At 40.2% G+C, this 24,710-nt stretch overlaps 1 protein-coding gene across 1 annotated transcript in view; it reads right to left on the bottom strand.

Annotated features, from left to right (window-relative positions):
• The window catches only part of LOC142372419 (uncharacterized), a 78,309-nt gene that overhangs the window by 2,133 nt on the left and 51,466 nt on the right, over nucleotides 1-24,710 (bottom strand). The window contains exons 7-21 of the mRNA XM_075455318.1: nucleotides 14,029-14,319; nucleotides 12,473-12,571; nucleotides 11,124-11,282; nucleotides 10,943-11,044; nucleotides 9,650-9,708; nucleotides 9,357-9,504; nucleotides 9,173-9,277; nucleotides 7,916-8,068; nucleotides 7,209-7,376; nucleotides 6,938-7,111; nucleotides 4,718-4,807; nucleotides 4,550-4,633; nucleotides 3,413-3,531; nucleotides 2,269-2,377; nucleotides 1,125-1,288 (exon numbers count right to left, since the gene is read on the bottom strand). Coding sequence (XP_075311433.1) covers nucleotides 1,125-1,288; nucleotides 2,269-2,377; nucleotides 3,413-3,531; nucleotides 4,550-4,633; nucleotides 4,718-4,807; nucleotides 6,938-7,111; nucleotides 7,209-7,376; nucleotides 7,916-8,068; nucleotides 9,173-9,277; nucleotides 9,357-9,504; nucleotides 9,650-9,708; nucleotides 10,943-11,044; nucleotides 11,124-11,282; nucleotides 12,473-12,571; nucleotides 14,029-14,319 — 2,024 coding nt within the window. The remainder of the gene's footprint in view (nucleotides 1-1,124; nucleotides 1,289-2,268; nucleotides 2,378-3,412; nucleotides 3,532-4,549; nucleotides 4,634-4,717; nucleotides 4,808-6,937; nucleotides 7,112-7,208; nucleotides 7,377-7,915; nucleotides 8,069-9,172; nucleotides 9,278-9,356; nucleotides 9,505-9,649; nucleotides 9,709-10,942; nucleotides 11,045-11,123; nucleotides 11,283-12,472; nucleotides 12,572-14,028; nucleotides 14,320-24,710) is intronic.

The following is a 24,710-nucleotide window of genomic DNA, read 5'->3' as shown; positions in this document are numbered from 1 at the left end:
GAGTCGCTCATTGACTCTGTAGCGCCCCCTATAATGCTTAAAAATGGTCCCCGCATTGGGGTTAGTTTCGCGTGGCACGACGAAATTTGGTACACTCATTCATCATGCCCAAACGCACAAAAAAGTCTCCTGCCACCATGGTCCCACGCCCACAGGAAGGCAGCCATTTTGGATGGAAGGTGCGTTTTGGTGATATTTTTGCCCGATTCCACGCCTTGCATAAGATCGAACTCGTCCTACAGATTTAATGCTACAGACGTCAAACTTGGCCAGGTTACTCTTAAGACATGGGGGAAAAAATCATGGAGAAACTTTTTCAAACATCAAAGGGCGTGGCCGTGGCCACACCACAAAGTTCGATGACTCACCATCACTCGCCACAAAAAATTAAGTCGGTAATAACTCCCACATACATTATCCAATCTGTCCCAAACTCCATACGGTGAATGCTGGACCCAGCCTGAACGTGCACATATTATCATAGTGACATCCACCTATAGCGCCACCTGCTGGTGGTTGGAAATGTCTTTTTTTATCCACACCTCGCATTTGATCAAACTCCTCCTACAGATTTAATGGTAACAGCTCCAAACTTGGCCAGGTTACTCTTAAAACATGGGGGGAAAAAATCATGGAGAAACTTTTCCAAACTCTGAACGGTGTGGGCGTGGCCAGGCGGTGAATATCGTGTGATTTGAAAGCCTTATTGTGCTTTGAAAGCCTTATCATCATCGCAAAGTCATGAAACTTGGCACACACGTCCACCCTCTCGACCTCGTACGTGTGTAAAGGGTATCGTGTGTGGGCGGAGCTAAATGGCTCAGTGGCGCCCCCTAGAAATGTTCAAAAACCCCTCCACATTGGGGTTATTATGTGCTCGTACGTACACAGAGGGTATCGTGCGTGTGGGAGGAGCAGCACGACTACGGCGTCCAGCGCATGCCCCAACGTGCGCACATCTCGGTCCCGCATACAGCTGCTTGCAGCTTTCTAGTTACTGTTTGCGTTTTTGTTCCCTTGATTTTGCTGCCAATGTGGCTCTTGTGAAAACAATAGTGAGTATCACTGCTTTAGACTGTTGCTAAATGAAGGAAGCCGTGTATAAACTGTGGTTCGGTCCGTACTTGTTTTGCAGGTGCTGGTCCAGCAGCTGCCTCTGCAGGCGGCTGCTGGTCTCCCGCTCGTCGCTCAGCTCGCGCTGGGTGTGGCGGTACTGCGCCTCCTTCCTGCTGGAGTCCTCCTCCGCCTCGTTCAGCTGGCGCTTCAGAGAGCGGATCCTCTGGGTCATCTGCAGAACCAATCAGAGAGCTCTGCTCAGCGTGGGCAGGGAAATCATAGAGCCGATTCTATTTACTGTTAAATAAACGCCGGATCTCCTTTAGTCAGCATTAATCTCTAAGTTTAAGTTATTTTTTAGGGCTGGGCGAGTTAACTCGTTATTTTCGCGTTAACTTGTTAATTATTTAATGCCAATAAATATTTTATCGCGCATTAACGCAGGTTTTATTATTGTAAAAGTCTGTTGAATGCATCACATTCACACAGTTACAGCAAACACCACGAAGCATGGAGTGATAAAATAAAGATAAACTAGCAGGTAGCATCACCATTACAGATGTGAAGCTCACGGAGCTAACCGGCGCTACTTCCTGTTTTACTTGTTTCAACATGAAAGCACGTATTTCAAAATAAATTTAAAAAAAAACTCCTGCATTTACAGCCAAGTTGAATTGTCTTCTCAGCGTAGTAGTTCCAGTCTAAAATATCACTTAAAGGCAAAACACACAACTGATAGCAGCAAGTCATTCAAGGAAACAGACAGTGGAGCGAGGCTTCTACATAAAAACTACAGAAAGATGCTGATGTTAAAAGTGTGTTTGCACAACAAATGTTATGGCACTTTCATTCATATGGCAGCACATTTAAAATAAAGCTAAATGCTAAAAACTATACACTACTTTTGGATTCGTTTTTGGATTCTGCGTACAAATAAGATTAATCGTGATTAATCAGGGAAATCATGTGATTAATTAGATTCAACATTTTAATCGTTGCCCAGCCCTAGTTATTTTACATCAGAAAGTTAATTAACTTGTATGTTCTTTATGGTAATTTAAGCAAAAATCAGAAGAAAATACGCGTAGGCAGATGAAGTTTGATAGTTTTCAACAGACTGATTTAACTCCTTCAGAGCAGTCAGTGTGACGCTGCATAAAGTCTCTCTGCTGCCCTCCTGTGGAGGAAGTGTGATAGTTCACATTAGTTTACCAGATCTCTCTGTTCAGCAGCGAGCCGTTGCTCCTCCTCCATCTGATCACTCAGCTCGTTGATCCTCCGTTCCAGTTTACTGACGGCGCTTGCCAGAGTTGCTTTGTTCCTGAAAATAAAAATATGCACATTAACCACGTTAGCCTCAGAAAACACTGCATCACCTGTTCTAACAGAATGAAAAGTTTTGAGACAAACATGGACTGAGCAGCAGAACTAACCTGAAAGTGATCAGCACAGTCTTTGAAGATAAAGCCTTCAAACACACAATTTGCTTTTCAGGAAAAGCTTCTTTCCCAGAGCAAAAACCACAATTAACTGAAATCGCTCTTATGTGCAGAAGCAATACTACTGTCTATTTATTACTGCCACTGTTTCGGTTCAAAAGGGTCACAATGTTTAAATTGTGGCTCTCAAATGAATCTGTTGCTCAAATTTTGACATTGCTTTTTAACTCTTACTGTTACAATTTTTGTACATTTGTATTTAATTGTTTTGTTCTAAGATTTTTTATTTTTTAAATATATTTTGTCCTTTTTTATATTTTTGTGAAGATTTTTATTTTTTAAATATATATTTTGTACTTTTACATATTTTGTATTTCTGTGAAGATTTTTTATTTTTAAATATATATTTTATACATTTTCATATTTTGTATTTATGTGAAGATTTTTTATTTTTAAATATATTTTGTACTTTTTTATATTTTGTATTTTTTTGTATTTTTGTATTTTTGTATTTTGTATATGTGTGAAAAATATTAGTACATCTTGAATTTGATGGTAGCAGCACATCTCAGAAAAGTTGGGGCGGGGGCAACAAAAGGCTGGAAAAGTAAGTGGTAACAGCTGGAGGGAACATGTGGCAAACAGGCTTACATGATGGGGTAAAAAAAAGAGCACCTCAAAGAAGCAGGATCTCTCAAGGGAAAACATGGGCAGAGAAAACACATATTACTAAGTGATAAAATATGACAAAGAAGATCCAGCAGTGCTGAAAAGCCGGAGTCCTCAGATCAAAACATCTTCTGTTTACATCTCGGACTTCAGTTAAAATTAGGGAAGCTAATGTGTTGCTGCCTTCAAATTCAAGATGAGCTGATATATGATGAAATAACACACTGTAGATTTTGTTTTGTACTCACCTCTCCTCCACCCTTAAAGCGTTCTCCAGCTCCTTGACTCTGCACTCGGCCCTCGAAATCACATCTTCCTGAACTCTGGAGCTCTCGAGCTCCTCCACCTCCAGACGCAGTTCTCTCAGCTACACGCACAGATAAAAGGTATTAGAGATTTAAAGCAAGCTTTGACTATAGTTACACTTAGAAACAGATTGTAACGAGCAGTGAAACTTGCCTAACGTACCCATCATCTCACGTGAAAACATGTGGGGGAGCTCTAGAGCCAGAGTTTGGCTCGTCTCCCTCTCAGTTTAAATGAAGACTAAGGCTGTGTTCGAAACCGCATACTTCTCCTACTACTCCTACTAACTTTTTGAGTTAGTATGCGAGTTTGAGTAAGCGAGAAGTTCCCGGATGCATACTAGATTCTCTGAAATGTTGGGTATGCATCATGAGGTTACTACTCATACTCAAACTACCCAAGATGCAACGTAACGTGACGTCGCCGATCGTCATTTCCTGTCAAAACGGCAGTTTCAAGCTAGCTACAACGAGGGTAGGTTCACTTCCTGTTTTCAAAACAAAAGCACCAATTGTATGGTAATGGCTTTCCCTATGATAAAAGGCAACGGGTATTTTATTTTGTGAAAATAACCGGAAGTGCGTTAGCTCACTGCGGCTAGCTTTAGTAGCGCCGAATTCGTGGGAACAAAATTGTAAACAGCCGGTATTTTGTCAGGTTTTCAACACGTTGGGGATCTAAACGACTACTTTCTCGCCTGAAAATGTTTCAAATGTTGCTAAAGTTTACAGAGTTTAGAGCTTAAGATAAACCAGCTTCAGGCCGGCTGATTTCGGCTCGGGCAGGAGCGAAATGCATTGTGGGTAAACGCTCTGCATACTGTCTGATCGATGAGTATGCAGTATGTAGTATGCGGTTTCCAACACAGCCTAAAAGTACAGATACAAGAACAACACGCACCCTTCTTTTGGCATCTTTGTGGTGATGCCTAAACCTAACCTTTACTCTAAATATAATTAAAGATTAAGCTAAATTTAACCACATAATAACCAAAGTTTTGGCCCCAAAAAATTCCTCAAAAACGTGTTTGTTCCACCATTAGTAAAGCTTTCTGAGCCTCACACATGCACACTGATTACCCGTCTCTCCATGGCGTTCTTCTCCATCTCCAGCTGCTCCATCTGATCTACGCCCTGAATCAACTTGAGCTGCAGCTGCTCAGTCTGAAAAACAAAACATGATTATGTGTCAATAAGCAGGAAAATGGAGTGGATGTGAGGAGCTTTTCCTGTTCCAGGTGCGTTTACCTGTTCGATGGCCTTCTTGTGCTTGTTGGCCCATCTCTGCTCGCTGTCCTGCAGCTCCTCAACGTCGCTCTCCAGGTCGATCATCTTCTCCTGAACGCCACAGATGGGGTAAAAAAAACAGCTTGTGATTCGATGCCACTGACTGCATTGTGTCGACCGTTTGTCACTCAGGTTATTTAGAACCGGGACAGATTAGGAACCCTCAGAAATGGAAACATGATGTTTGCTGTATTTAGGATTACGGAATTACCCCACCGGGATTTGCATAATTAATACCTCATTAACCCCCCAAACTCTGATAGTTTGCATGACTGATTAATTCAAGTGGACATCTCTGTTTGAATCACTAGGTCACGTGCACAAAAACTCCTTATGGAGGTCGGGAAATGGGAACGTTTCTTTGCTAATATTAAAGGGACAGTTCGCCTCTTTTGACATGAAGCTGTATGACATCCCATATCAGCAACATCATTTCTGAACATCTTCTTACCCCCTGCTGCGTCCTGTGAGCAGAGTTCCAGCCTCGTTTTGGCGTTGATGAAGGTAGTCCGGCTAGTTGGCTGGGGTTTAAAAAATAAAGTGTCTTGCTTCTCAAAAGAATATGCGTTCAACAGAGTAATACATTTGCATCACAAAATGGTTCTCCGGGAAAAAGTCAGACCTCACAATCGCTTGGCCCTATTTTCTCTCCCTTCATATCACTGCCTGCTGTGTAGACCGAGCAGAGCGAGCAGTCTCCTGCTTCCGAGCAGCAAACACCGTAACAGGCGCGACTGTCGGCAGGCGGCAGCAGGCAGTGATACGAAGGGAGAGAAAATAGGGCCAAGCGATTGTGAGGTCTGACTTTTTCCTGGAGAACCATTTTGTGATGCAAATGTATTACTCTGTTGAACGCATATTGTTCTGAGAAGCAAAACGCTTTATTTTTTAAACCCCAGCCAACTAGCCGGAACTACTTTCATCAACACCAAAACGAGGCTGGAACTCTGCTCACAGGACGCAGCAGGGGGTAAGAAGATGTTCATAAATGATGTTGCTGATATGGGATGTTACACAGCTTCATGTCAGAAGAGGCGAACTGTCCCTTTAAAACTGACATTTAATGCGCTTGGCTGATACTTTGATTTATTGAAAGCAAACACTGAGAAAAGTCCACAACCAAAAGAGAGTGCAGCAGACTTAAAGTGCACATCAGAACCCTGAATGTTCCCTCAGCATGTTGTTGCAGAATGAAGCCCAAGATGCACCCGTTTATTAGATAAGAAGGACTACTCAGCAGGAAAGTCAATGGCTGTGTTTGAAACTGCATACTTCTCCTACTACTCATACTAACTTTTTAGTTAGTCTGTGAGTTTGAGTAAGGGAGAAGTTCCCGGATGCATACTAGATTCTCCGAAATGTTGGGTATGCATCATGAGGTTACTACTCATACTCAAACAGCCGGTATTTTGTCAGGTTTTCAACACGTTGGGGATCTAAACGACTACTTTCTCACCTGAAAATGTTTCAAATGTTGCTAAAGTTTACAGAGTTTAGAGCTTAAGAGAAATCAGCTTCAGGCCGGCGGATTTTGTAAGGATGATAAAAAGGCAATCTAAATACATATAAAGGATTTATTTGAATTCATGGATATTTAAAAATGTCAAAAGGGGAAAAAGTTCAAACTGCTAAGTTAAAAATGCATAATGATCAGTAGATTGGTAATCCATTGCTTTTTGGGTAAAAGAGGTTAAAAAGATTAAGGTGTTTAAAAGACAATCAGTGATTAAAATGTTGTCTTATTTAACTTAATGTTTTGGAAATGCAACTTAATTTAAAATATGCCGTGTTTGCTTGTTTATATGAGTTTCACTTTCTTTGCCGTAAGTTTATAGTGCCAGTTTGTGATCGGAGGATCTGTTAATGATTACTAATGCCTCGTTCAACCTGCGTTCGGAACGTGTGGTTTACGTTCGTCCATTACAATATTGGACTTGACTGAAGCTACATCGTGTCCGTTCTCGTACTTCTATTTCTCCTGTTTCAGGGGTGTAACAATTTCAGCTCGGGCAGGAGCGAAATGCATTGTGGGTAAACGCTCTGCATACTGTCTGATCCATGAGTATGCAGTATAGAAGTATGTAGTATGCGGTTTCGAACACAGCCAATGAGTTTTGTTTTTTCTGAGGTTACAACACAGTGGACTCACACTCGGGCGGTTTAAATGGGATGAAGTGGTACCTGAGCCTGTTTGAGCTGCTTGGCCAGGTCTTCTTTGGCCTGATTCGTGGCCTGCAGCTCCATGGTGAGATCGTCCACCGACCTCTCCGCCTGCTTGCACTGCAGCTGCAGCCTCTCCCTCAGCTGGATCTCCTCCTCCAGCGTCCGCTCCTTATCGATCAGCTTCCCAGATACCTGCTCACGCAGATGCAAAAAGAAGACGCAGTCATATACCGATGGTGCTGTGAGCTGTTAATCGCAGGCTAACACCACGTTAGCTTAGTGGAAATACCTCTCCCTGCAGCTTGCTGACGAGGGCCTGCAGATTCTGCAGCTCCTGCTCCTTCTCCAGCAGCAACTCCTCCAGCTCCACCACCCTCAGCTGGGCGTCCTCGCGCAGCTTCTGCTGCAGGTGCAGCTCGGCCGCAGCCTGCGTGGACGCCTGCAGGGCTTCACCCAGCTGGAAACACAAAGAAATGTACTGAATTGTGCACATCTGCACTGGAAACAATGCCAAAAATAAGTAAGAAAAACAACAAATGAGACGTTTTTGCTTGAAATAAGCAATAAAATCTGCCAATGGAACTAGTGAAAATCAGCTTGTCAAGATTTCTTGAAATAAAATGTGATATTTAGGACTTTTGAGATAAAAGTGATCTTGAAATTAGCTTAAAAACCTCTTCAAATGTCAAAAAAAGCTTGTTTCATATGAAATATGAAATATTTGTTTTCAAGACTTTTTCACTTAACAAGATATTCCAGATGTATTGTATCAAAACAAGTCCCTATATCTGGCTGAAATAGAACTTGTTAGGCAGTTGTGTCTTATATTAAGTGTAATGAGATACTCAATGAGACAAATATACTTGGTAAGACTTTGATTTTTTCCATTGTTTTCCAGGTTCTGTAGAGTTTTCAGAAGTTTTAATGCTCGCATCAGCCGACTTTCGGTGACCTCAGAAAAGGTTCAGATATGGGTCTCTATTGGTCGGTGCGTACCTCGGTCTCCATTCTGTGGAGGGTGCTGTTGAGTTCGAACGTCCTCTTGCCCTTGGTTTCTTTGTCGATCTCATGCTCCTCCAGCTGTCGCTCCGCCTGCCACAACTTCTCCGCCAGATTCTTGGCGTGCTGCGTCTGCTTCTCCAGGCTCTCCTGAACGGGGAACAAGCACAAAGTTCAGAGTCCTGCACCATCAGACACAGCTGACTGTCTTCCTGTTTCACAGTGCGGGATAGGCACGATGCTATCTGTAAGAGTTCTTTGCAAAAGGTGCTCGAAAACTCAGGAAATTTTGCGAGCGCCACCTGCCAGTCGACGACATGGAAGAATCTAAACTTTATATTTTTGGGAGTCGCTCATTGACTCTGTAGCGCCCCCTACGATGCTTAAAAATGGTTCCCGCATTGGGGTGGGATGACAAAATTCGGTACACTCATTCATCATGCCCAGACGCACAAAAAAGTCTCATGCCGCCATGGTCCCACGTCCACAGGAAGGCGGCCATTTTGGATGGAAAGTGCGTTTTGGTGCCATTTTTGACCGATTCCACGCCTTGCATATGATCGAACTCGTCCTACAGATTTAATGCTACAGACTTCAAACTTGGCCAGGTTACTCTTAAGACATGGGGGGGAAATCATGGAAAACCTTTTCAAACCTCAAAGGGCGTGGCGACACCTCAAAGTTTGATGACTCGCCATCACTCGCCACAAAAAATGAAGTCGCTTATAACTCCCACATACATTATCCAGTCTGTCCCAAACTTCATACGGTGAATGCTGGACCCAGCCTGAACGTGCACATATTGTCATAGTGACATCCACCTATAGCGCCACCTGCTGGTGGTTGGAAACGTCTTTTTTTTTGCCACGCCTTGCATATGATCGAACTCCTCCTACAGATTTAATGGTAACAGCTCCAAACTTGGCCAGGTTACTCTTAAGACATGGGGGGAAAAAATCATGGAGAAACGTTTCCAAACTCTAAACGGTGTGGGCGTGGCCAGGCGGTGAAAATCGTGTGATGGCGTTTGTGATTTGAAAGCCTTATCATCATCACAAGGTCATGAAACTTGGCACACACGTCCACCCTGTCGACCTTGTACGTATGTAAAGGGTACCGTGCGTGTGGACGGAGCTGCGCGACTACGACGTCCAGCGCATGGCCCAACGTGCGCACATCTCGGTCCCGCTCAAGGCTGCTTGCAGCTTTATTTTAACTTTGCCATCGTAGCTGCCTCTGTGTGACTGGACCTACCTCAGCATCCTGGAGCTTGTTTTTGAGCGACTGCTCCAGGAAGTTGAAGGCGTACTCCTGAGTGTTTGCCTCCACCATCACTTCCCGAGCTTCCTTCACCTCAATCTGCGCAGAACAACCTGAGAGTTAATCACACAAAGTCCCAGAACTTTAAAATAATAATAACTCTGTCTGCCTGTCACACCTCCATCTGTCGGTATCTCTCCCCGATGGCCTGGCTCTCCTTCTCCATCTCTATCATCTGCTCCCTGGTCTTCTTCAGCTCGTTGTTCAGCTGAGCGTTGGTCCTCAGCAGGTCCTCGTTATTCACCAGCAGCGCCCGCATCTCGAACCTTCACAGAGGAGCAGCGATCACACTGTTATTGAGTGTTTTAAACCTTAGCGGATTGTAGAGATGAAAGACGACATCGAGTGGAAAGGCACAATATATTTCCATCTCAGAAACTTCTGTCACAGTAGAATAAAAAAATGTCTGACCTGATCTGGTTCCTCTCCTTCTCCATCTCCACACTCTCTGCCTCCAGGAACTGGTTGCGCTGCAGCAAACACACCATTCAAAGTCACATATCTTTGTACAACATCTGGGTATCAGTCGAACAGCAGTCGATTCCTGGGCCGACATCATGATAACCGCTCGATGCAATCAAGCGACAACAAAATGATGAAGAAATCGGCCCTGCGCTGTCTTCTAATGCTGTAATGAAGTATAACACGGAGTCTGATTTGTTGTTAATAGGGCTGGGCGAGTTAACGCGATAATAACGAGTTAACTTGTTAATTATTTAATGTTGATCAATATTTTATCGCGCATTAACGCAGGTTTTTTTATTGTAAAAGTCTGCGGCTCACAGGCTTTTATTCTGTAAAAGTCTGTTGCTCACAGGCTTTTATTTTGTAAAAGTCTGTTGCTCACAGGCTTTAATTTTGTAAAAGTCTGTTGCTCACAGGCTTTTATTTTGTAAAAGTCTGTTGCTCACAGGCTTTTATTCTGTAAAAGTCTGTTGCTCACAGGCTTTTATTCTGTAAAAGTCTGTTGCTCACAGGCTTTTATTCTGTAAAAGTCTGTTGCTCACAGGCTTTTATTCTGTAAAAGTCTGTTGCTCACAGGCTTTTATTTTGTAAAAGTCTGTTGCTCACAGGCTTTTATTTTGTAAAAGTCTGTTGCTCACAGGCTTTTATTTTGTAAAAGTCTGTTGCTCACAGGCTTTTATTTTGTAAAAGTCTGCTGCTGTCTGCTGTGGAACAGGAAAAGAAAGTAATCGGCGGATCCACCAAACATGGAGAAGGGTACTGAACTTTTACTCGGCCATTTTCATTTTAAAGTTCTTCCAGACGGCGGAGTCGACAGAACCAAAGTCATCTGTAAACTCTGCCAAGTTGAATTGTCTTCTCAGCGTAGTAGTTCCAGTCTAAAATATCACTTAAAGGCAAAACACACAACTGATAGCAGCAAGTCATTCAAGGAAACAGACAGTGGAGCGAGGCTTCTACATAAAAACTACAGAAAGATGCTGATGTTAAAAGTGTGTTTGCACAACAAATGTTATGGCACTTTCATTCATATGGCAGCACATTTAAAATAAAGCTAAATGCTAAAAGCTATACGCTACTTTTGGATTCATTTTTGGATTTTGCGTACAAATGCGATTAATTGTAATTAATCAGGGAAATCATGTGATTGATTAGATTAAAGATTTTAATCGTTGCCCAGCCCTAGTTGTTAAACTACGAACCCAGAGGGGGACCTACGGGGATCCAGATGAGGCCTACCTTTTGGCAGGCATCCAGCTCTTTGGTCAGCTCCTCTATGTAGTCTTTTTTATTGGGCCCCCCCAGCGTAGAAGAGCGCATGCTGTAATGAACGGGCGCGACCTGTGCATGGAACATATGAACCATCAACACACAACATGGTGTGGAAGTGACATGCCGTACGATCTGTGGGCTAACGTACAGTGCTGTTGACGTCGGCCCTCCTCCTCATAAGTGTGTCGTAGGCGGAAAACCGCTGGCGGGACGGGGTGGGTGTGGGTAAGCCCACCGGACTGGTGCTGCGACTGTTGAAGGAGTACAAGTTCATCTCTGAGGTGGAAGGAGACAATCCGCCCGGAACCTGTAGACAGAGATGCACAGATTTTAAAGTGGTCTTGAGCTTTAGATCTCCAGGCCTTCTGAAGGTCTTTCAAGGTTTTTGTTTTTTCACTCGCGTTGCAGTCCATTAATTGTACCAATTGGCTTGGTTCTTCGTTAAGCCAATCAGTCGAGCATCATTGATGCTTGACGGATCATTTGTGTCTACATTTCCTCCAGAACTTTCTGCTTGTTCATACTGTAGATCAGAGATACTCATTGCGCGGCTCCTCAAGCTTTAATTGACGGCTCGCACTCGCATAGTAGCTTATAACAATATGCTAACAATAACAATACATTTTTTCAAATAACATACAGCGAATACTGCACAGTATTAAGTATTTTTATTAAGTATTAATTAAGGCTTAATGGTGTTTCCTAAAGGGGGCACACTGTTAAACCTGGCAACGCAGCCCGCTTAAACCACCTCACACTTGACCGCAGTGCACGCTAGCTCCTTTAGCCGGTTTTTGATTAAAAAAAGGGCAAAAACCAGCACAAAAACCAAACAAAAATCAGCATGAAGACGCCAGAGAGGGGACGAGTAGGCAAACGTCGGGTGTACCGCGAGATGCAGGCACAATGGATCGGTTTTTGATTAAAAAACAACAAAAACCAGCACAGAAACCATGCTCATCCTGAATGTCTCACTATGATTACAACAACAAACTACAAATACAACATGAAGAAAGTCAAGGACATGCACGCCAGCTACCACTCATCCCAGTTTTAAGGCAAATGTGGTCTGAATTGAAAATGTATTGGCTGTGTTGTTTCTTTTTTTGTGGGATATTTTATATGTAGAAATGCATATTTGCAAAAGGGGACTTATTATGTTGTGGTAAAAGTGGCTCTTCCCTTGATTTTGCTCTGCCAATGTGGCTCTTGTGAATAAAATAGTGAGTATCACTGCTGTAGATAAACACTTTACAATAATGTTTGCAGTATTTGCTGTCTACTTCTATTAAAGCTGCCACCAGGATGTCAGATACTGTACCAATACTAAGAAACGCCTTGTTTCTATCTCGGAGATGCTGGAGTCTTTGACTACCTTGGAATGGTTTGTCTCAGTAGATTCAATAAATGTCAGAACCTATTTTCTATTTTCCATACAATATAAAGTAAACAAAGGTTGGCTGGAAACTTTTCAAGTAAAGACGTACGTATACTGACCTTAAACTCTGACAGTCGGTACGTGGGGTTGTATTCCATGGAGGTGTTTGTGATGTACGGGCTGTTAAATACCCTGGAAGGGCTGTCGATAACACCCACCTGTAAACACACACACACACACACACACATACATACACACCACCATGCAAGTGTTATAACTCTATTACAGACAGACAGGGAGACTTACTTTAAAATAAGACAAAGGTTGTGTTGCTAGGTGCTCCTGTTAATGTGATAAATGAACGCTGATGATTCAGTCAATCACACATGTGACAACAGGATGAAGAAGAATGTCAATTCTGTCAGCAAAAACTGACTCATGCTACTTTATAAGCTCATAAATCACACACTTATTACTTTAACAGGATGCCAGTGTCATCAGCTGTGAGCTGGAAGCATCTTTCACAGGAAGAGAAGCATCTCATTCGTCTTTGTGAATGAAAGTTTAAAAGCACTTGATCAGATTTGATTGATGCAGGATTAAAGACGTGTTGAAGCTGAGAAACTGTGCTGTGATTCAGTTTTGTGAGAGCAGTCAGGTGACCACGACGGCCAATGAGAAACCTTGAATCTGTGTTTTTTCCTGGACGTGGCACTGCTCAGAAACTGGAAAAGCAAAAATTGAATTATATCAATCCTATAGCTGACTCCAGAGGCTGAAACTTATAAAAAATGTTTGTATTATGTTCTAATCATTGAAGATTTAACTCTGTTTACCTAATATTTGAGGTGGAAATAGATTACTGCACATTAATTATAGTGTCACAGGATTTCAAAATGTGGATTCAACTTAATTTTGTTGAATTAGATTGAATTAAGAGCCATAAACTGATTAATTGTAACAAACACCAACAAAAAAAATCTAACTTGGGTTGTAAATAAAGGCTTAAAACTCAAGAGGAGCCAACCTGCAAGTGTTTATCTCTTGATTCTGAAAGTAAGACCTAAGGTTTTGACGAGATGGAGACGCCTGCAGCACAATAAACAACTAAATCTGAGTTTTTTCCAGGATGTGGCACCGCTCAGAAACTGGAAAGGAAAAATCTAATTATATCAATCCTATAGCTGACTCCAGAGGCTAAAATTCATAAAAAAATGTTCGTATTATGTTCAAATCATTGAAGAATAATTAAGTTTAACTAATATTTAAGGTGGAAATAGATTATTGCACATTAATTACAGTGTGACAGGATTGCAAAATGTGAATTCAACTTAATTTTGTTGAATTAGATTGAATTAAGAGCCATAAACTGATTAATTGTAACAAACACCAACAAAAAAAATCTAACTTGGGTTGTAATAAAGGCTTAAAACTCAAGAGGAGCCAACCTGCAAGTGTTTATCTCTTGATTCTGAAAGTAAGACCTAAGGTTTTGACGAGATGGAGACGCCTGCAGCACAATAAACAACTAAATCTGAGTTTTCTCCAGGAGGTGGCACTGTTTCACCATGAGGAAAAACACCCATCCAGCAGGATCTGATTGACATAAAGACTGGCTTTAATCTGCCTGAGTTAATTCCCACACACATCCCTGAGCGAAGTGTGCCTCACCCACCCTGTCAGAACCTGTGTCCCAGTCCCGTGAGGTCAGGGACTCCAGGGACCCTCGGTAGTTGTTCGCCCCCAGCCGGCTGGTCTCCCATCTGGACAGCCTGGGGCTCTTCTCTCCGTGTGACCCAACGCCTCCGAGCCCGTCCGAATCCCTGCCACTCAACCCGTTGGTTTTCAGCTCGTTGTTCAAGAACAGCTGATATTTGGGGTTCTCCCTGGTCGATATGGGTCTGGCTGTGATGGGGTCCTCTTCCGATGGGCTGTCGGATTGCTTGTTGAAGTCCAGTTCTGACTCCTGGAAGGTTGGGGCAGAGAGTGCAGAAGGAAGGGTGAGATAAAACTTTAAAAAGTAATTGCAGAGATATAGAGCACAATCGAAGGGGGAACTGAATGTGTGTCATTGTTGTCAGCACAGAGTGAATGAATACGCAGCATTTATAATCAGGTGAACTGAAAGAAAGGCCAAAGCAAACGTGCAAAAAAGACTCACTGATAATAAACAATGATGAGATGAAATTGCATTCCTCTTTTGAGCTTCGACTTGGCCTCCATTGACAAAAAACTGTTATTTTTGGGAATAGGAGAAGAATTTATCTTTACGGTGGGTGTAGACTTCAATCAAGCAAAATGAACGGCAACGACTTGTGAATTAATTGAGACTTTAGGCCTGAACACCTGCATTGGAATTAAATTTCTTTCCCCTTCCAGAAGGCCAAACTCTAAGACCAAACCCGATGTTTATTTTCTATGATTCATTCATTTATTTATCTAGTTTTAAGTTAATTGATTCAAACATGATTTAATCCAGTGTAGCAGAAGAGCAAACAGAAACTCAATCAGACAGAACGCAAAAACATGTAACAGTTTCATCTGTTCCAATGTCTCTTCAAGGAGTCCAGACAATCACACTGGAAAGCTTACCGATGGTGTATTACACTCGTTTTCATGGAAAGAATCACAGAGGAGAGTGAAATGCATTAGATCCATCAGTGGGTTTGAGCTGTGGTTTCATGCCTTAAAGTGGTTGTGTGGATGGAGCCGTCAAGCAGTGGATTCATGCAAGGAAATGTTTAAAAATCTTTTATTTTGATTCATGCAAGTCAATCAGAGTGGTTGGTAAAGTTTTTTTTTTTTTTTTTTAGTTTCTTACCGATCCCATGCCAGAGTCAGCCACCGAGTCTCTACCAGAGTCTGTAGTTAGTGCTTTGCTCCTTGGTTCTGAATCGGTCTTCTGCATGCTGCCTTGTTCTGGGCAACCAACTCTCGGAGGTATCTTACTAGCTGTGGCATCTAATTGAGCTGACTGAAGCCCATGTGGATCGTTTTCCTCAAATGGTTTCGCAGTGGAACTGAAATCAGGGCTCTGATCTTGTTCAGCAGTGCTTGGTCTGAATGGATTTGACTTTGGGGTGTTGAGAGCCTCAATGGAGCCATCCACTGAGTCCCCACCAGAGTCTGTAGTTAGTGCTTTGCTCCTTGGTTCTGGGCAATCAACTCTCGGAGGTATCTTACTCGCTGTGGCATCTAATTGAGCTGACTGAAGCCCATTTGGATCATTTTCCTCAAATGGAGTCACAGTGGAGCTGGAAACAGGGCTCCGATCTTGTCCAGCAGTGCTAGACTTTGGGGTGTTGAGAGCATCGATGGAGCCATCCACAGAGTCTCTACCAGAGTCTGTAGTTAGTGCTTTGCTCCTTGGTTCTGAATTGGTCTTCTGCATGCTGCCTTGTTCTGGGCAATCAACTCTAGGAGGTATCTTACTAGCTCTGGCATCTCTTTCAGCTGACTGAAGCCCATTTGGATCATTTTTCTCAAATGGATTCACAGTGGAGCTGAAAACAGGGCTCTGATCTTGTTCAGCAGTGCTCGGTCTGAATGGATTTGACTTGTACTTTGGGGTGTTGAGAGCCTCAATGGAAGCAAACCTTCGAACTCGGCCAGCTCCAAACAAAGGGCTCAGTGGGGAACTTGAATATGAGACGTAATCTGAACCGGAGAATTTACGGATTAAGTTTTTGATGCTGCTGGGTTGGTGTAGGTTCAAAGTGCGGTGTGGGTCTACAGTTGACTTCTCATGACTGGCCGTCCCGGCCTGCTCTGCCTCCTCCTTGTAGGTGGTTAGGTGAGGACTACTTGGCGATTGGGATGAAGAGGAATGGAGTGCATGCTGAAAGAGTTCAACACAGTCACAGATCTCTAGAATAGCTGTTAACCAAGCCTGAGCTGAAGGTATCCAAGATGTCTGACATGACATATACATTTACCACAGTTCTGGTTAAACTAGGGATGCAGCGATACGATACCGATACTTGGATCTGAGTACTTGCCGACACTTCTACCAAAAAAAAAAATGCAATGAATTGGAAGACAGGTTTCGGTCTCACTAGCCTAACCACACTGTTCCTGATTAGCTCGACATCTCCCCGAGCCGCCAATCTAAAAAAAATACAACAAAAATGACAAGCCACCCACTGATCGCGGTCTTCATGCAATAAATTGGTATGGGTTCATGGTATCGGTCAACTCTAACGAGTAGGAGTACATTAGAATAGTATCGGCCCGATACCCGAATCGGTGCATCCCTAGGTTAAACCTTTGCAAGAAAAATCAATCAATAAGGAGGCATGATTATACAAAAAATGTTCATATTCAGCTCACAGTCATGACATATGCTGATGAACCAAAGCCATTCACAGGTAAAGCAAACAAATATGATGTGATTAATTAGATTAAAAATTGTAATCGTTGCCGAGCCCTAATATCAACAAAACTAAAAGTCTCATCGGGCCTAATTTCAGCATCACATCCTCCAGACATCCTCCGCATCCCCTCCCTGGCATTTCCAGCTGTGAGAGCACATCTCCAGCAGCAAGCCTTTCACTGTGAAACACAAGTCTGAACAACAACAGCAGAAATATGTGCGGACCAAACACCTTCTCCTAAAAAATCTCCAGTTCTCATGTGTGAAAACGGCCTCAGAATGAGCTGCCAGCTGTCTTGCAGTCAGACAACTTCGCCTCTTTTGTCCACAAGTTTCTGTTGTTATTTCCAGAGTCTCCGTGTGAGACGCGAGCGTTGATAAATATGCATTTCTGTAAAAAAAATAAAATAAAAGAGCTGTGCCAACTCTTGTAGCCCCAGTCATAGCACCCACAGTGAAAATTAGCATGCACCCAGGTGTTTTGTTACCATCAATGCTGTTTGGAGCTGGAGCCAAAACATACCTCTGACAACGCCACTGAATGTCTATTAAACACCTTCCCACTACACTCAGAATCAGATGTTAGCGGGTGTTTGTTTACTTGAGGAAAAAAGGGGTACAAGTAGAGAGGAGCCAACTCTACTAATAACTATTAAGTGTAGTTTCTAATGCAACCTGATGGGCTAATTACAATACCATCTGTGGAATCTACCAACAGAAAATGCTTCGCTTTCATCTTCTGGCCTTCTGCTTTGTGGGTATCAGCGATTCTAATTTTCGTGGCGTTGGACAGCTGCTTAGAGGAGCTCATGGCTATCGAGTGCTGTGACAAGGTTTGTACAGTCAAACTTATTTCAAAGCTTTAAAACTGACCAACGGTTGCATTTTATGAATCACGACGATGGTGAATTAAGCTGTAGAGCAATAACCCCAACGAGCCCCAAAGGTTGCTTAAAATACGGTAGAAGTCTTCTGAGCTCACATTTCTTGGGGTGCTACTTTTCTAACATTGGCCACCATTAGTTAAGGATCGGATGTGCAGCTCTACTTGATAAAGAGATTATAAGCAGACAAGAGAACAACACAAACACTTCGTATATACTAGGACTGGGCAACGATTAAAATGTTTAATCTAATTAATCGCATGATTTCCCTGATTAATCACGATTAATCGCATTTGTACGCAAAATCCAAAAATGAATCCAAAAGTAGCGTATAGCTTTTAGCATTTAGCTTTATTTTAAATGTGCTGCCATATGAATGAAAGTGCCATAACATTTGTTGTGCAAACACACTTTTAACATCAGCATCTTTCTGTAGTTTTTATGTAGAAGCCTCGCTCCACTGTCTGTTTCCTTGAATGACTTGCTGCTATCAGTTGTGTGTTTTGCCTTTAAGTGATATTTTAGACTGGAACTACTACGCTGAGAAGACAATTCAACTTGGCTGTAAATGCAGGCGTTTTTTTTTAAATTTATTTTTAAAATACGTGCTTTTATGTTGAAATAAGTAAAACAGGAAGTAGTGCCAGTTAGCTCCGTGAGCTTCACACCTGTAGCGGTGATGTTAGCTGCTAGTTTATCTTTATTTTATTACTCCATGCTTCGTGGTGTTTTCTGTAACTGTGTGAATGTGATGCATTCAACAGACTTTTACAATAATACAATTTTTATTCTTTTATTTATTATTTATTTGTTATTTTCTTATTCTTTTTTTAATTTTTAAATTATTTTATTATTATTATTATTCATAAAAGTTGCATTATATATTTTTTGTAAATTATTTTATTTATTATTTTCTTATTATATTTTTATTATTTTATTATTATTAATAAAAGTTTTATTGTAAAAGTCTGTTGAATGCATCACATTCCCAGTTACAGCAAACACATGGAGGAATAAAATGCGTTAATGAGCGATAAAATATTTATCGGCGTTAAATAATTAACAAGTTAACGCGATAATAAGGAGTTAACTTGCCCAGCTCTTATATAAACCAAAGGGCAGTTCAAATTTAAAGGCCACTCATTACTTTAATTAGAACTTTCGATTATCACTATCAGAGGGATTTTTCCTTCTCTTTCTACCATTTTTACCGTGTGTAGATGTTGTTGACTGATTAAATGCATTCATAGTGACCCTGTGTGAGCGTGTTTTTGTGTATGCGCTCGTATTGTGACATAAATCCCTCTTGAGAAACTGCAGCATCTGCTCGCTCACATGACAGCGTCCCCATCCTCCCACCAAAAACACGCCATCCTACTCTTCTCACACAGAAATAAAAAGGTAGATAAACAAGATGGACAACGGAACCGTGAAGCTTAAAAAAAATCCACTAAACAAATAAATAAAGAAGAGAGAGAAAAGAACAGAAAATGTCAGCATATTTCAGCTTTTGCCAAAAAGCCTCTTGAATAAATCCAACTTTAATTAACAATCACAACAGAGCCACTTAGAGAAATGAAGTGGCGAACATCCAGGGGTTTAACTTTCAAGGCTCGGGGGTCCAAAGCACCGAGTGGCCTTAATCCAGGGACTCGCCTGGCCACGCCTCCCCAGGGACGCTGAGCTGAGGCTGGGGCGGAAGAGGATAGTCCTGGGAGGGCTGGGAGTGTGGCTATCTGGGGTTTAGGATCATTGCTAATCATTATAATATTAAAATGTTTACAGGCCGTGGTGGGATAAGCTCCAAGCTGATGATTTTTAATTTATCATTTCTGCTCTATAGAGGCTCAGTCTGAGCTGCCTGACACGAACTGAGTAGTTATTTCTGCGTCTCTGGCCTCAAATACCGGCTACAGGAGATTTGTGACATATTCAGTTTAATATGATTAAATTAACTACGAACTTCTAATCCGATTTCATCCAGGAAAATAAACTCATTTTGAATATAAACCGGAGAGATGATTCTTGCTTAAATCCGTGAGACAGAATTCATGTTTATACAAAAAAATCTAGGAAAGTTATGGTGTGAGAAGCACAAAAATAACATTACAAATGTCTTCCTTTTCATAACCACACACCCACATGTGCAAAAGCAACACAACGAGACTCATGGCCTCGTTTGTAGATGGAGAAACAAAGAAAAAGGCGTAACGATGGAGCCTCGTTCGGTGATTCCAGACTCATTTTGGTCCTCCGTTCCCTGTGGTCCTAACTACAGTGCAGACATATGGCAACGAGCCGAGCACCATCTGACCCGAATATACGACAGAACTGCACCCTGGGAAATACTGCGAACGCCTCGCTGATGTGCAGAAGTGTTTGCAGAATAAACGATAAAGACATCGGAGGCTTTCAGAATGTACATGACATTCTGTGCTATGAGAAAAGAAACACTGAAAGATCCCAAAGACTTGTTTTGAACATCTGCTCAATTAATGATACAAAATGGGAGATTTGTGAGAAACTTGCAATCATCCAGAGGCTTCACCTCCAAATCGAGCAGTTTGAAAACGTATGACCACTACCTGCAACTTAGGGCTGCAGCGATACACTAATCTCACGATTCGATACACTAACATCATTTTCTAAAAAAATAAAATAAATAAATGAATAAAAATCTATACTCGTGGCTAAAAAAACACGATACTTTATCGTGAAACAACATATCGAACAAAACCAAAAAAAATATATATATATCTTACATCATTTTCTAAAAAAACGTAATTAAAAAATTAATTAATTAATTAATTAAAAAAAATTGATACTCGCAGTTAAAAAATTAATAAAATAAAATAAAGAAATAAAAATCGATACTTTATTGGGAAACAAAATATCGAAAAAAAACAAAAATATCTTACATCATTTTCTAAAAAAATTAAAAAATTAAATAAAATTAATTAATTAATATAAAAAAATATATACTTGCAGTTAAAAAATAAATAATAAAAAAAAAAACTATACTTTATCGGGAAACAAAATATCGAACAAAAACAAAACAAAACAAAAATATCTTACATCATTTTCTAAAAAAATTAAAAAATTAAATAAAATTAATTAATTAATATAAAAAAATATATACTTGCAGTTAAAAAATAAATAATAAAAAAAAACTATACTTTATCGGGAAACAAAATATCGAACAAAAACAAAACAAAACAAAAAAATCTTACATCATTTTCTAAAAAAAATTTAAAAATTCAATAAAATAAATAAATGAATTAAATAATATAAAAAAAAATATACTTGCAGCTAAAAAAAAAAAATAACTAAAAAAAACTATACTTTATCGGGAAACAAAATATTTAACAAAAACAAAAAAATATCTTACATAATTTTCTAAAAAAAATTAAATAATTAAATAAAATAAATTAATTGATTAATTAATATTAAAAAATTGATACTCGCGGCTAAAATAAATAAATAAAAAAAGTAAAAATCGATACTTTATTGGGAAACAAACTATCGATAAAATTGCTCAGCCCTTCTGAAACTACTAGTGATATCACAATGACATAGTCAGGGCCAGACTGACTCATGACCTATGACTTTCACCTATTAATAAATTAAGATAATGTCCCTTTAACTGCGGTGGTTCAGTCTTATTCTGTCGGCGTCCCACAGAGGAAAAAACAATCTAATTAGGTGTGAGATGTGTAAGAAATATTGGGGAAGTGGATTTCTCTGCCACAGGCCGGTTTACGCAGAGATCACACACAGATTAAGCTTTCAGCCATCTGCACCCCACACTATAAAACACACAACAACTATCCTGGCTGGAAACGATAAATTTGATCAACTGTAAAAACCAACCTGCTTCATCCTTTAAGCTAAAAGAATTTCTAACATTTCATTACTTTTGTTTATTGCTGCCCGACAGCCTGGAGGACAAAGAAGAAGCCGAATCTCACATAGATGAGACGCCAAAAATCCCTAAAATTAAGTCTTTTGGACTGAAACACAAAGAGCTTCCTTTGCTTTCGTAGCTCCGTAGGATTATTTTCTTTTTCCCTCTGAGTCGCCTGTTCCAATTATTTTCTGCTGTCTTGTTGCTATTTAGCATCAAGGCTGTTTTCATGTTCATTTGGGCTACTTTACAGCCACTTAGATGCTTTTTTCTAGCTTCAATAGGTGGTTTTTTTTATTTTGTAAGGCTGTTCTCTCACTGAATTGGTTGTTTTCAAGCTGTTCCAGCTCATATTTTAGTTTCAATTGGTTGTGTCCATGCAACTTTGGGCAATGTTCTATCTTTTTAGATTGGTTTCTCTGCTCTGCAAGTTGTTTCTTAGCTTGTTTAGTTTTCTTTTTCACTAGTTTGGGGTGCGTCTTATAGTTTCTCTGAGCTGCATTGCACGTTTTCACACTTGGTTGTGGATCTTAAGACAGAATATCAGATTGTTTTGTTTCTCAGAGTGAGAATAAAAGCGTAAAAAGCACAAAAATAACAACAATTGAGCTCCAGTTGGCCTGTAGATAACAACTGTTACACTGTCCTGCATGCCTGCAGTTACTCCTTTTAACAGGAATATTTGTTACTAATCAAGTCAAAATCTGTCCAAACTAATCCTGGATATCTCCATGTGATCCCCTGGCACATCTTTTTATACCGATATGTTAAACATAAACAGTTCAAAGCAGCTTATAGAGGATCATCAGCCTAGAAAACACAAAGCAACCATGAACAATGATGCTCAAGTTTAAAAAAAGAGAAATAAATGTTTGATTTCAGAGTTTAAAATCATCTTTAAACATAAAGCTACGAGATTAATTCAATTAACTATCCGATAAGCAAGATTATTTCAATTAAATTTTAAGATTAATAAAATAAAATGATTCAAATCAACTACATTTACTGTGTAGTCAGTCAAACGCAATTAAAAGGTCCGATTTGGCCCTGCTCGTATGATACATTTAATCTTTTATCAAAACTTAAAGAAGATTTTTAGAACAACAAATTCAATTTAATGAAAAACAAATCATCAGCAAGTTGCTGTGCTGCATTTGGTGATCATCTAAGTATTATTTATCTATTATATTAACTTATAAATATTTGGGAGACGACCTTATTCATTTATCCGACTAAAACTCTTAGAAACTTTAACACATTTGGCCATCAGCATAATGTGGTGAGGAAGTTTGATCCTTGTTTAACGTGTTTAACATGTTCAGTTCTTCACTTTTTGATAGACTAATGTGTTTTTGAGTGATTGTGTGTCTCTTGTAGGGAGCTGAAAGGATGAAGACAGTGTAGCTCATCCAGCTGCTCCTCTAAAAAACAACTACCCGCTTGGTCCAACTAGACCCGGGGTCGGCGACCTTTAACACTCAAAGAGCCATTTGGAGCCGGTTTCCATGGAAACACTGGGAGCCGCAAATACTTTTTGACATCTAAAATGAGGATGTTTTTTACCTTTGTGCTTTATATAAACAACTATAGTGTAATCAAAACCTTCATGTAGTCAGTGGATGTTGTTAGTTTAAGTGGAAACATCCATTGGAGCTGCACACACAGGTGAAAAAAATTACAAAAAAGTTTAAAATGCAACTAATATCTTTATAGGTTTTAATCTGCTGAACGCTGCCTCAGCTCTGACAGTGTTTAAATCCAGGCTGAAAACAGTTCTATTTAGCTGTGAAAGTGTTTTATCTGCACTCTGCGCTTTTAATTGAATCAATTAATGATTTTATTAATGTTTTTTAATGATTTTATTTGCCTTTTTGTGATTTTATGTAGCTGTAAAGCACTTTGAACTGTGCTTGCCTTATTCTCATATCAGTATACTAACCGAGTGTTGCTCAGACTGCACAAAATAAATCTAAAAAAGGACCACTGGATCTTATTCAATCCAATCTAAAACTATTAGATTAATATCTAATCAAAATTATGTGTGATTATACAAATCCATTTTTCTAATCTGCTAAAATTTTGCTGTGGCTCTCTGGGGGCAGACAGGTGAGAGATTAGCAGAGGAGAGCGTGAGAACAGGCTAAAGATGTTGAGGTTTTGAACTCCCTCCGTCCTCCACGTCCACTGGGACCAAACGCACAAAACAAACTGCGTGAGGCTGTTCGCCTCCTGTTTTATTACTAAATTATTTTGGGCTTTAAAAAAAAAGAAGCCAAATTCTGTAACATCTGTCAGTGCTAAAAATCCTGCTTTGATACGAGCTGACCTATTTCCCTTTAAATCCACACTAGAAGTGACTTTGCTTTCATCGGAGCAGTCACTCCGTGACATCGGGGTATTTTTGGCGAACTCTTTCCCGATCACAACTTGGCACAAATCACGACTAACGTCAAAAACTAAAATCAGCAAGAATGATCATTTTCTGCTCAGACGCAGCGATGACTAAAGTCTGAAACCAGGCAGCTTTAAAAATAAACTACATGCACATAAATACGTCCTCCTGAAACCAGGACAGATGGCAATTAGCGACATTGTGTCAATAATCCAGGTTTTAGCAGGGCACAAACAAAAAGGAAGGATATATATGTTTCTATGATATACTGTGTGGTGTCCTTAGCTTATTAACCAGGTCTTCCTCTCTCGCTCTGGAGAGACTTACATATATTGTAAAAAAGAAACTTATGGAGACCGTATATGGACTTTCTGGAGACTCACAACCTTGAAATATGATTAATTGTACAAGTTCTGCAATTTGTGCATTGCTGTAACCCTATTGGAATGCAAATTTGTTTTATTAATTATTATTATTTATCTACATTAGTATCATTTTGTTTGTTTTATTCTATTTTATTTATATTTATATTTATTTTCATTTTTATTGCCAGATTGGGGTATAATGTTCATGTTTAAATGTCAACGTTTAAATCAATGAAAAATCATAATAAAAATATGTTTAAAAAAAGAAATAAACCATATCTTGTCATGAAAGCTTAAATTTTTTTGTCACACAGCTCTTTTGTGTGACAACATATCGGTTCAGTTTCCAATTTTTGGGGCAAGCTGTGTCATGTTACGACTAAATAAAACATGCAGACTATGCTTGAGAATGATCAAATGAATTGAATTCCAATTGGCTT

The sequence above is a fragment of the Odontesthes bonariensis genome, chromosome 22 (assembly GCF_027942865.1).
Source record: "Odontesthes bonariensis isolate fOdoBon6 chromosome 22, fOdoBon6.hap1, whole genome shotgun sequence".
Lineage (NCBI taxonomy): Eukaryota > Metazoa > Chordata > Actinopteri > Atheriniformes > Atherinopsidae > Odontesthes > Odontesthes bonariensis.
This window is presented reverse-complemented; position numbering and strand designations above follow the sequence as displayed.